Source organism: Zonotrichia leucophrys, chromosome 7, assembly GCF_028769735.1.
Source record: "Zonotrichia leucophrys gambelii isolate GWCS_2022_RI chromosome 7, RI_Zleu_2.0, whole genome shotgun sequence".
Classification (NCBI taxonomy): domain Eukaryota; kingdom Metazoa; phylum Chordata; class Aves; order Passeriformes; family Passerellidae; genus Zonotrichia; species Zonotrichia leucophrys.
Window position 1 is genome coordinate 27298767 of NC_088177.1, and position 12941 is coordinate 27311707.

Here is a 12941-nt window from a genome sequence, read left to right on the forward strand (position 1 = left end):
TGGGACTCTCACCAGTAATAAAAGTGAGCATTAGGATATAGCAGTCAGGAGAAAGCAAGCACAAAACTTTTTTCAGACAAAAATGAATCTATTCATAGTTATAAACTGGTAACAGAAAAATCCATTTTTCCCTTCTTTGTGATTTGATTCACCAATTATTTCCCTACAGAAGCTAGTGTAATGGTACCAGGCCACCCACAGCTTTCACTGGTATCCAAATGTTGTCATAATGCTTCCTTTTACCTGAAAAAAGGGACAGCTACTTTTAGTACCCAAGACATCTTCAGGCTTTTTTACCTTTAGAAACAACATTTTAAAATTCTGATCTTATTTGACAAAGATCATGGAGCAAGTCTTCACTAAAATAAAAAATCACCTACTTCCCAATCTTATCATTTCTGCAGAGAAGGATTTTATCTGAGACTAGCTCAAGCTAGAAGTTAGCTGAAAAAAAAAAACTTTGGAAATAATTTGAAAAACTGTGAGCTTAGGCGTGTTCATCCCTCTTTGTCAAAAAAGCCATGGTAATCATGATTTTGCATTTCTAAAATTACATGCATCACTGGTGAGAGAAAAAAGAAACTTTATATTCTTTGACTTTATAAATGAGACTGTAAAGTTATTAAAATTATTTTGCATATTGTAACAGCATCTAGAGAGAGCAACTGCTATAAAGTCTAAAACCGGTGGCTAAGATATGATCTGGTATAATTTTAATTCTGTAGAACAAATCAAGGACAATATCTAACCATCATGTTTACTTTTTATCCAATCTCACAGACAATATTCGATCAGCAAACAGAATCCCATACATTGTGTTAGCATCATTCTGAACTAAGAATTGCTGGCAAAAGATGGTTCCAGAGCTGCTGACAGTGCACACTCCTGAATACAGACCAGGCCTTATACATATGTCCTGAGTGCAAGGTGCTTTTCTCTAATACATGCAGCACAGATACAGATGTGCCATAGAATCAAAATCAACACTTCCCAGTATTTTTCTAATTTGTTTTTGATATATGTTCCATATACATCAATGTAGTGAAAGAGGATGAGTCACTTTCAATGACTAAGAATTTGCAAACTCCTGGAGCATTAAATTCCTTTGATCTTGATAAGCTGGCTCGTTCTCATTCTGTTCATTACCCCCTCCTTTTCCCAGTTTTGAGCCAGCCAATCTGTAGCCCTTTCTGCAAGCTGACATATTTACCAAGTAAAATCTGTTACCACTGCTTTCCTGCTCTTACTGAAAAACACCCTGTTGCTTGTCAAGCTCCTCATCTTGGGGAACCTCCTTCTCTTTTCCTTCACATATGACATAGTCCACAAGCTCTCTTCCCACCCTGATGAGCTCATTATTAGCTCCTCTCTGTATTTCCCCTGTAACCACAAACTGTTCACCTGTGCATTCTGTTAATCTCCTTTTTTCCCACACCCACCTAATGTAATTTCATCATTAGTTCCCAAGTACCATTTTGCTGATGACTCACAAAAATTGCCTAAGAATCTCAAAAAATAATCCAGTTGTGTTGCTTTGAACCATGTCTTGATAAGTATCTTTCTCTAAGGGTTAACCTGGGAATGTCACTACCTACATGATTTGAAAAATATGAATGTCTTAAATTGTAAGCATAAATTATCATTAATTTTCCAGATAATTATTTAGCAACTGTAACAGGGCTATTTTCTCATCTGTTCTGTTTGAAAAATTAGTGTATATGGAGCCTGCCACAAACAGGTATCTACATTTAGACAGCAATTCAATTTCAATACTGATTAGTGAAAAGCATCTTGATATTTTCACTCTTCTCCTTTGATGGAAAAATACTTCACAGCTCCAAAAAATCCTTTAGTGCTTGATTCTTTACCAATCAAAAAAATCACAGTTGTCATAGAAACTGTAAAAACTGAAGTCAGTCATGACATAACAACAGAGCAATGGAAAATGTCTGCAGGCTCAGGTTTTTGTACTGGAGGTATTTCTATGAATTTAACCAGGGAGTCTACAAGTTTCCAAATCTAACAAAGAATATTATAACAATAGGCATTATTATGGTTTTTAATAATCTGTTCAGAGTCTGGAAAGTAATGGCATTTATTGCTATTGCTCCTGCTCTACACACTGGCTACATTAACAGCAAACAGACTCTTCTCAAAACACTCAGTGCAAGCTTATGGTGTAAGGCAACAGAATTTCTCTGATCACACATCTTAGATAGCCTGGAGGGACTTTTGGTCAATGTTCTCAGCATTCCTGAGATCCCATTTTTGCAATTTTTAAGCTGACACAAACCACTTTAAAAATCTATGTTGCCAATAGTTTCTGTCTCTTACAAATGCTGTTCAGAAAAAGACTTCTATCTGCAGACCTCTGCCCCACACAAGACAGTTCAGCTCCATTCCAAACATTATCTCAGGCTTTTTCCCTATGACATGAAACTGTAAAATATAACTCTACTCCTGACTAAAACAGGTTACAAGAATCTTCTCCTCTCCATAACCAAGAGCTAAATCATATACCAACTTCAATTCCAGGGCTCTTCCTGCCTTTTATTGGAACCACTTGACACTTCATAATTACTAACTGACAGGGCTGCCTTACTGCAAACACTTGCCCTTCAAGCAGAGATCACCCTGCTGAAAAGAAAATAGTCATAATACACAGGAATATTACTGGACTGGCCTCACTGCAGGTGAGCAAACTGATTAGCTGAACTACAAGTAACACGAAAAGCAGTGATGTGGAAGTACTCAGATCTTAAAATAACCATCTCAGAAGCCTTGAATTAAGTTTAATGGAGAAATTTAAGGGAGTTATTTTTGTTTCAGCTGGTTTCCTCCAGCATATTGTCCCTCTGAACCTTTAATTTATTCTTTCCAGATAACTAGGTACACATATTTTGAATAGAGAGCAAACAGGTACTTGGATTCCCTATGCTTTCCTAGAATTGCCTTAAATAAACTGTTTTATCATGATAGCATCTAGGAATTTCCAGACCTGCTAAACAACTTTAGATGCTCACACCACACCCACATTCCCACCCTGCTTAAGGATTACATTTAATGGGAGGGTGAGCATACTTGGTGTGTAACATGCTTCAGCAGCCTACTGAAGTTTCACTGGCATATATACAGAGAAACTTTCCAGCTGCACCTAAGATAGAGACAGCAAAATTTGCCTGTTAACTTCCCTAACCATGAGTTTAGGAATTAAAACCAAAGCGAAATCCTGATTCCAGTAAAATAACCAGCAAACAACCCATGAGTGAAATAATAAACTTATTTTACATGGAAAAAGGAAAAAAACTCACAATTCAAATCTCCTTAAAAAGAACAGCATGACTTATTTGTTTACTGCAGGGTTCTTATTAGAAGAGTACCTGATTCACACAAGTCCATAAACCTCAGTGGGACAGAGACAAATATATTTCTTCTGTTACCATAGTTGAGACCCTAAAGTTCTGTGGCATTCTGTCACAGACTTTACACTTAAAATATCCCTCAAGGCTTCTGTATGTCATAGCACAATTACTGCACATGTACATGCATATGTACACAAGCACATGTACACAAGTGTCACTTGAAAAAGCACATACACAAAAGCATAACATCCATAGTTATGCATATATGCATGTGAACGCATGCATGCAGACTTCCATCTTTAATTCTGAAAAAGGCACGCTCATTTCACATTACTGCCAATATTCCCCCTTCTCCCAAATCATCACCCAAAATGGAAGACATTCTCCTATGCTTAAATGGAAGACATTCTCCTATATGTTTAAACCACGTCACACTAAGTAGATGTGAATGATAGAACACAAACATGGAACTGCCTCTGAAACTCACACTGACATTAAAATTTTCACAGAAACAATTACCAGAGGAAATAGTTATTTTTTTCAAAAATAAGTACTTCCTCAGAGTGCCAGCATTTAAATGTAATAAAACAGATAAAATACTTAAAAAAAAGAAACAGCAGAAAGCTTTCACTGTATTTCTAACAAGTCAAGTGAACCCTTCTTAGCTTGTGTGAGACACAGCATCCTGCCTTACACACCCCTTTAGTACTTACGGGTAAAATGATTAGAAGCAGATGGATGGACATTACTTCCACTGTCAGCACTTTCACTGCTGGAAACATCATCATCTGATTCCCACACACATGAGCAGGGTGAGGTTCCACCAACTTCTTCAAACTTCCTCTTTAAAATTCCACTCATTGCTGCGATGCTGTCACCATGCACCTGTAACAGGAACAGAGGCAATGAGGCACTGAAACATCCAGCTACTGTGCAGGTCTCCCAGTTCATCTATCATTAAAGACCTCACCTATCAGTCAGATACCACCACCTGCAGCTAAATGGCTCCTTAACTAAGAGATTTAAACAGATTTTCCAAGAAGGAATCAAAAAACCCACAACCTATCATCAGTATATTTATCATCACACTGACTTTAAGACAGAAGGTAAATGCTACCTGTATTCTACCAATGCAGAAAATTCTACAGCCAATCTTATATACATATATATTCAGTTATGCAGCAAATTTAGGTCAAGCATAATACTCCAATGAAATTCATCAAAAATGGACCTTTATATAAGACTGAAAAACTTACTTGGCACCAAGAAACATTACATGACAAAAATTGTTTTTTAATAAATACAGTTCAGAAAAAACCACCTTCTCTTTTTTGATTTATTTTAAATGTCTGATTTATATAATTCTCAGTACTAACAAATGCCCACAACTGCAATTAGATTTGAGAGCTGTATGAGACACTTTGCATCTTTCCAGGCCAGGCCCTTCATAAACAGTTCTGGCTCATTTTGTCATTTTCATTTCCTCAGAAGTTTCTTGAAATTCAGATATGAGTACTGGCACACAAGTAGACTATTTCCATTCACACAAGCATCAAAGGACTAGATCCATCCTTAAGAACCTGACTTCCTAATCACATTGCCCAACAAAGCCAGAGTCATGTTGAACATTCCTTATTGTTTCCTTTTCATATATAACAGCTGATCTTTGTATTTCCATTTATGGAATGCCAAGCAGAAAAAAATCAAAATATTTTTAAAGCAATTTTTAGATAATTTTAACACATCTGATAGGTTGAAACACTTTTTCTCTACCTTTAATTAAAAAATTGGTTACTATCACCCTCATTACTGATTAATTCCTACTGCAGACTGAAAATTAATTCTAAGATCTTAAGTTAAAAGTTACAGATAATATCTACTCTCTGACTATGCTAATCAGTGGAATGCTGCTGTAAACAGCTGGGGAAAAAAAGGCTGATGTTTGATGCTTTTAAGCTTTTAGAATCAAAAATTCTCATCAGATGCCACTTGCCTTCGGCTTGTTAAGCTGCCAATTCAATTCATTTTATATCACAGTTATTTCTTCCAGTAAGCTTCACTCTACCTTTATGGATGTGTCTAATTTAGAGGAAATATTTCAGTATAGATGGAAATCCTGACATAATGCTAAGAACAGATGCTGCATAAGATGATCTTCAGCACCAAACTTGTTTGCATGCAGAGCACGCTAAAAATTAAATAACAAATATATTAGGGTTTCATACAGTCAGTCACACAGACTGATTTAAATACATATGCTCACCATGATGTTCTCAGCTTGTTTTACTATTTATGAAAAAAATGTTTTCCTGAAAGGGATTTCTTCAGGCTAAATGTATGACTCAAACAGAAGTTGCTTAGATCTCAACCTTTGCCCTTTTGTCCAAAGATGAATTACTGTAAACTGCAAAGAAAGCACTGTACTTTTATTCTGAGGACATGGAAAGGAGAGTTTAGCAGCACTTTGTAATAACCTTTGCAAAAACGTAGGAATGCATTTTTATGAACCAACCTCTAATAAAAACACATTTACAAAAAAGAAAAAAGAGATAAAAGAATTAAACACACACCGAAACCCCACAATTATAAAGAATCACCCGCCAAGTACAGGTTTAAAAACAACTCCTCTGAATTGTCCCCCACATCCTCACTATATCTCTTGCCAACCACCTTTTCCATTGTCTCCTGCAGTGCTTACAGCACTGAAATTGTGAAATCACCATTATTTCCATGGCAACAGCCTGCAATATCAAATCCACAGGATTATAGCTTGACTGTAGAAGAGGGTAAAGAAGCAGCTGGAGTGTGAGAAAGAAAATGCTTACATTCAAACATCTCAGAAGAGAGTGAGAAATGAGCTGACAAAGAGTTTATCATACAAGCGAGACCTAAGTCAAATCCATGTGTGAACCCATTGAAATTGTGGCTACAGGAGTCATGAGGTTCCAGGTCCAAAGAACATAAGTCATAACTGCACTGCAAGGCAAACCCAGTATCTGTGATCATCATGAGTGCACAGCCAGTCAGAGAGCAAGAGCTCATGTCGTACCCTGAGATGACTCCCAGACAAAAGCCCCTTTGTCAGACACTGTCTCCCACCAGTAAAAGCACACAGCAACTGGAGGGCTAAATGGTATCTTGTGCATCAGTAAAGTCACTGCACATAGTGAGAGTGTCAACAGCCACAACTGTTCCCAGCAAGTAGGAGAAACAAATATTTTTTACACCAAAGGACTTTAAATTTGCCTGGTTTTAGCATAGCCTACATTTGCAACAAGTGCCACAATCTAGCAGCAGCAAAGCCATTTCATTAAGATAATTTGTATAATGAACCAAAACAAATGGGTCTTAGGATTCCTGGAAATGACATAGGTTAGCTCTACATCACTAGCTGATCAAGAGAAGGTACAGGAGGTAACAGGGATACTGCAGAACCTGAGTATCACCACAACACAAAGAAGGCATAGCTAGCCATTACATATATTTAGTGTGACCGTTGCCTGATATTTGTTCTGAATCTCTTCCAGGAAGGTTACTGAGAAGGTTGTTTGACAAAGCAGTTGGGATCAAATTTAGGTGTTGCCACTTTCTTGAGATCTGTTGATTCTAATCTCTCTGTAATCAAGTCTCCCCAGGAATATGTTACATAGGGGAAGGAGATACCTCCATTACTCAAGAGCTTGGCCACCACAGAGAGAGATTAAAGAGTGTCTAAAGCTGTTTGTGCACACGATGTACCAGCAGGAGATCCCTTTAGAATAACATCTGTATAAACAGATGCCACTCCATAAGCCAATACACTTCAGAAAAAAAGCACATCTGCACAGCAGTGCAAAGGCATGCTCTATCTGATGGCATTATTATTTACACAGGCAACCTGCAGTACCTGAGCAAGACCGACATTTCCAGGAACTAGGACATAATAAACATGGGACACACAACCCAATGATTATGAAAGTGTGTGATACATCCCAGTGGAAGAATAAGCAACAGTCAAACTTCTAATAGCAGTGAGGCCACAAAGTTAGGGATATCACTAAAGGCTTCCTAAGTGCACAATCAGGGAATCAGGACAGAGAATTCAACTGAGTTTTCCTTTGTCCTGTACCATAAGTACAACTGAATAGGTAAATTCAGATTTTGGGGAATTAACTGAAGCAACTGCAGTCCAAAGAAATACAAGTTCAGTCTCATTTGAACAGAAGACCCTAGAGGTAGGTCTAATGGTACCAGGCACCAAAGACTGATACGAGTAAAATTTTCAATATGTGAGTGGAAAGCAAAACTATAAATAAGTCCCTTACCTGATAGGAGGAATCAAAAGGGTAATGTAACCAGGAAGCAATACAATTTTGCTAACACAAGTCACTTAGGGTATGTGAGACTACCATTATATAGGATGGGAATACTCTTCAATACACAGAAGTACTTCAGTAATACATATATTATGGAGTGAGCAAATGTATATAGGTATAGAATGCAGTACACAGAAGTCCATGTCTGACTATAGGAACCAAACAACAGCACATGACTAAGAAAAACAAATGGATGGTCAATCAATATTCTTGGACTTCCACTAAGGCACCAATGATGTTCAGCCTTCGGAGTCTGAAAAGTAACTGTCAGCTACAGGTGATGAGATCTGCTATGTCCAACTTATCCATTCGGTTAAAAAGGACGAAAGTTGGCTTGAAAGGTTCAATTAGAAACAGACATTTCCAGACAATTACTAAACAGCTGTCTAGTAGCTATAGCTGATTTGGAGCAGCATCCTTCCAATTCACAACTGAGGAACAAGCAGACACTGGAATCTTTCCCATTTGTAGATACATCCTTCACAACAAAAAAATCCTTGCACAGCGACGTGATACATCATCCTCTGCCATCCTTCTCACCATACTTGTGTGGCATCAGTCCACAGCAAGGCAAAACAAAGTTAAAGCAGAGGGAAAAGTACTAAAGCAAGGAAAATAAGCTAATACATTGCTATGAGCTCTAGGTCAAACACCAATTGCCTAACACAGTCAAGGACTCTTCAAGAAAGTGACAACTTGACACAGCAGAAGCATGTGGTGGCTATGGGCTGTGAGAAGAATATATCTCTCCTAAACATCCCCATCCATTTGTTACTCCTTCACTTCCTAGTTTGCCTACACCCTGATGAAACTACTCCTACAATGAGATCATTTAGCCAGTTCTCTAGCTGCAGGTATGCTGACTGGGGAAGCAAGTCCTCAAAGCTCCATGGCAACAGGCTTTGCCTTCCTACGATGCCAGATACCTGGCAGGCACCCGATATTTAAAAATTTCAGAGGCAATATGGTATTACTAGAAGATAAAAATTCCATGTAAATGTGGGAGATATATTTCACACTGTCACAGTACTATCTGGAATCTACAAAGTAAAATAATATAAAAAGCCTGGCTGGTTTGACTTTCTCTAGTACCTAAAAAAGCTAGAAATTTTAGAGAATCTTGGTTAACAATCTCATTGCAGAAGACCTTTAGATATCTTCTTTAGATAGCAGGTATCCCCAAATCCCTGTAAAAGGCCTAAAAAGAGTGATATTAGGATTACTGAGTGAGTGGACAGGTGACAGTGCATTCCTGTGCTCCCAGGAAAAATTTTTTCTTATGATGCTGTGGTAACATACGCTGCCAAACTTGTTCTACAAAACCTAACGTAAGCTGCTGTATCTTCAGTGTCTCACTGACACCCATGGACAGTTTATATACTGGGCATGACATTCTATGCTATAGAATTTCCCTTTAGCCAGCCTGGGTCAGCTGCCCTGGCCATGCCCCACAAGCTCCTTGTGCAGCTCCTCACTGGTAGAGGGTAGGACACCAAGAAGTCCTTGACTTGAAGCAAGCACCACCTAGCAACTACCAAATCATCAGGGTGTTGTCCATATCATTTTCATACTGAATCTGAAAAACACAGCACTGACCCAGCTACTAAGAAGAATATGAACTCTGTCCCAGGCAAAACCAGGACAAGTCACAAAGAAAAATCCAACAATTTTTTCACATTAACCAAAATTTTCAAATAAATGTTTTCCAAAATTCAGTGCTATAGTCTACAGGTCATACGACATCATCTGGGACACTGAACCAATATGGAGCAGACCTGTGGAGAAATAAACATCAAGCATGTACCATCTGCAGTAACCATTAAAAAAAGATATGAAATAATAAAACAGAACCCTATTCAAATTATATATCCTCATGATTTAGAGAAAAGCTCATTTATAGAAATCAGCTATTGACTAAAGCTATGGAAAAATCAAGAGGAAAAAGAGCTCAAGAACACATTGGCATTGGAGTGAAGGGGGCTGGGGGACAGGGTGTAAGAAATCCAACTACTTATTTCTTTGGCTTATTTATAAAGCCTTATTTTGTACTGATTTCCTCTTGAGACCTGATCACATTTCAAGATAAAATCTACCTGAATAAAAATTCTTATTTGAAAATAAACCCAAAAATAAACATTAAAGGTGGGCATTCAATAAATAACTGTCCTATGTATCACACTGCATTTTCCTCAAATGTATCAACTGAAAGTACAAAAAAATTTAAAGTCTGTAGCAGCAATACAGATTCACTTTTGAACATAAAAAACTTCTATGTAAATGACTGCAAACTGAACTAGAGAATGCAGAAAACAGATGTTACACATAAAACATTACTGCAAAGTACTCATCACAAACGTCTCCCACCCACTGGCCAGTCAGCATGTACTATAACATTCTAGGGTGACTTGGCAAATAATTCCACAGTCAAATCATGAATATTGATGCTCACAAGTCAAGATGTTTGGGTTATTTGTTGTGATTAATATTCTTTTTGAATTTAAGTCTTTTTCTTAGCCTGCTTCATTTTTTAAAAGACATTTTTCTTACCTGCTAAATGAATGTCAGCAGCAGAGATGGTTGTGAACGAATCGAGGTGGTTGCTTGGCTCCATACAATGCACTGAATTATTCTGCTCTTTGTGTAACTGACAGCTTTAAATTTGGGGGGGGGGGTAGTCAAACCCAAAAGCACCTACAGTGACATCATCACTCACACAAAGAATATTACTTGCTTGTGAAAATGACTATTCACATAAGGAAGTGCATTAATGCAGACAAAAACCATTTGCATGAATGCTTGCAAACAGTGAACAACAGAGGTACATGAACATGAATCAAACAGCTGTTCAGAATTCAAATTAATGTTTGCAATACATGTTTTGCTGTATTTGGCAGCTCTAATCATAAGCACCAGTTGCCAGAGGTAGGCTCTGGTAGTTTCAGTACTACGATCTGTAAAATTTACAAACACATAGCAAGCTAATTCCACTTAAGAGACTACACTGTATAGGTACAGGGAATATCATTAGTATAATCTTACTCATATATTTTTGCTTACAGCAGTGATCAACAAACATTAAATAGGTAAATTCTTTCTCTCCTCATTTGCTTCAGCCTAGCTAAATCCATAGCACCAAGTAAATCCTGCAGGATAAGACTGCACAATTCAACCTAGGGAATGCGTTCTGGCATTGCAAGCCAAATCCTGCCAAGTCTGCTCTTTGCAGGGTTTCTATACCATCACTTTACAGTACTCGTGATTTCACACTTGAGTACTAATCCACTAATCTTCTAGACTGCCTACACATTGTTGTACACTCTTAACACATGCCACCTAGCTCCACTGGCAATGAATTTAAGATGCAGAAACGATGCTGACATATGCTCACCTCTCACATCTACAAGTGGTACAGATGCTGATAGATCTGGCTTCTTTAGTTTTCCAAAAGATCTCACATGGTGCTGCATGAACCAAGCATGCAAATATCCCCCTCTTCATTACCCAACACAAAAATCCTGCATACAGCAGCAGTGAAATGGTCTTCTAATTCTTAGCTACATCAATTGATGGCAACAGTTGAATGAAATGCTTGTATAACTCAGCCAACAGAAGAAAGTTCTATGCCAGTTTTCTTAAACTTTCTCTCAGCATGCTCCCCAGAGAACAAAATAAAATCAGTAAGAGGCATATTAATTCAACTAGGAAGCTGGGACCGTAGCATTCAGGTGTTCAGCAATGAAGGTGCAACCTGGTAAAAAGAGATCCAGAGGAATTCAGAAGGAGGGAGTTCCTGTCCATATGAGATTTGTCCACAAAAGCTGTTTGAGACAGCTTTTTTTTTTTTGTATTTAATTTTTAACAATTTTCTAAGCTTGCTACAGCAAGCTTTCCTCCACAGTGGAAAACAGGAGATTCAAGAGAAAGACATCCTGAAGCTGGGTCAAAAACTCAGGTTCATAATGCCTAACCTCCACACAAGTCATCTAGGATGCTATTAGCAGCACTGTCAAAGTCCTTTCCATAGTCTTGAGGTAACACTACTGAAGACCTGGTATTGGGCACTTCTCTTCTAGGTTTTGAGTTTTAATGATGAAATTTCATCACTTAAAATCCCTTTACCTAAAATCTCTGCAGAAGATTTCCTTTTATCCTTTTTTAAGAAAAAGAAATTACTACCTGTATCCCAGAAGAAATTTTCCAGTTTGTATGGATGCTCCCAGAGAAGGCTTACTACTCTTGGCATTGACTGTATTGCCGGACTGCTTGCAGCAAAGGTCTGGCCAACACATCTTTACTGCACCTCTTTATAAAAGAACATACAACATTTGGCTGGCTTAGCACCTTCCCAGCAACTGGAATGAGGTTCTGAGACTGGCAGCAGCGTACTTGGCACAGCAGCTTTGCATCATGCTGCTTTCAGCTGCAAGAATGGCAGTAGGGTTCAGCTCCGTAATGAAGACTGGAATGCTATCAACTTCCTGAGTGCTGGAAATAAGTGCCTTTTAATATAAATTTTGCCCAGTTTAGCCCATGTAGTAATACTAATTGGCTCACTGCACCACCTTTTCATACTATTTCAGTGCTGATTTTCCATGCTGTTCTTTCAGGAACATCAATCTTGCACCCCACCTGCAGAGGAACTGCACAACATGGCAGGGAATCTTGTGTATCTGCCGCCAAAGTACAGCATGGCCATGACTGCCACATGCCAAAGGGGCCTTCCCACCTGTCCAGCCCCAGCACACATCACTCAGCTCCCTGTTACATCTGCATTAGCGCCCAGCCTGGCTGCTCCTTCACCACTGCCATCAAAGCCACTAGAGAGGGAGCATGAATTCAACAGCTCTCCTCTTCTGCCCCATGTTCTCTGCATCCTGACACAGGGGGTAGCCATTCTCTACTCTGAAATATGTAACGTTGAATAGCTTTTCAAAAATCCAACCAACCAAAACAAAACAAAGTCACAAATCACTCAATGTGTCCAAATTCAGAGCCTCTGAACTCCAAGAGCAGCAGCATAAACTAGTAACACAAAACCATACTGCAGCATATTTGCAAAACTTGCTCTGAACTAGGTATTCCTCTTTCTTTTTTTTTTTTCTTCTAAAAATAGAGGAACAGACTCTTCCAGTTTAACATTTAAGTACTGAGGGATGTGTTCACAGTGGTGAGAGGAAAGTGTAGATGCAAATTTTAGGTAAAAAAGGACCAAATATTCCATACC

At 38.3% G+C, this 12941-nt stretch overlaps 1 protein-coding gene across 3 annotated transcripts in view; it reads right to left on the reverse strand.

Annotated features, from left to right (window-relative positions):
- The window catches only part of CSRNP3 (cysteine and serine rich nuclear protein 3), a 96903-nt gene that overhangs the window by 61562 nt on the left and 22400 nt on the right, over positions 1-12941 (reverse strand). For all 3 annotated transcript variants that reach the window (XR_010440926.1, XM_064717634.1, XM_064717633.1), the window contains exon 2: positions 4076-4247. Coding sequence is in view for 2 of the 3 variants with exons in the window: in XM_064717633.1 (XP_064573703.1) it covers positions 4076-4247 (172 nt within the window). In the remaining variant the exon portion in view is untranslated. The remainder of the gene's footprint in view (positions 1-4075; positions 4248-12941) is intronic.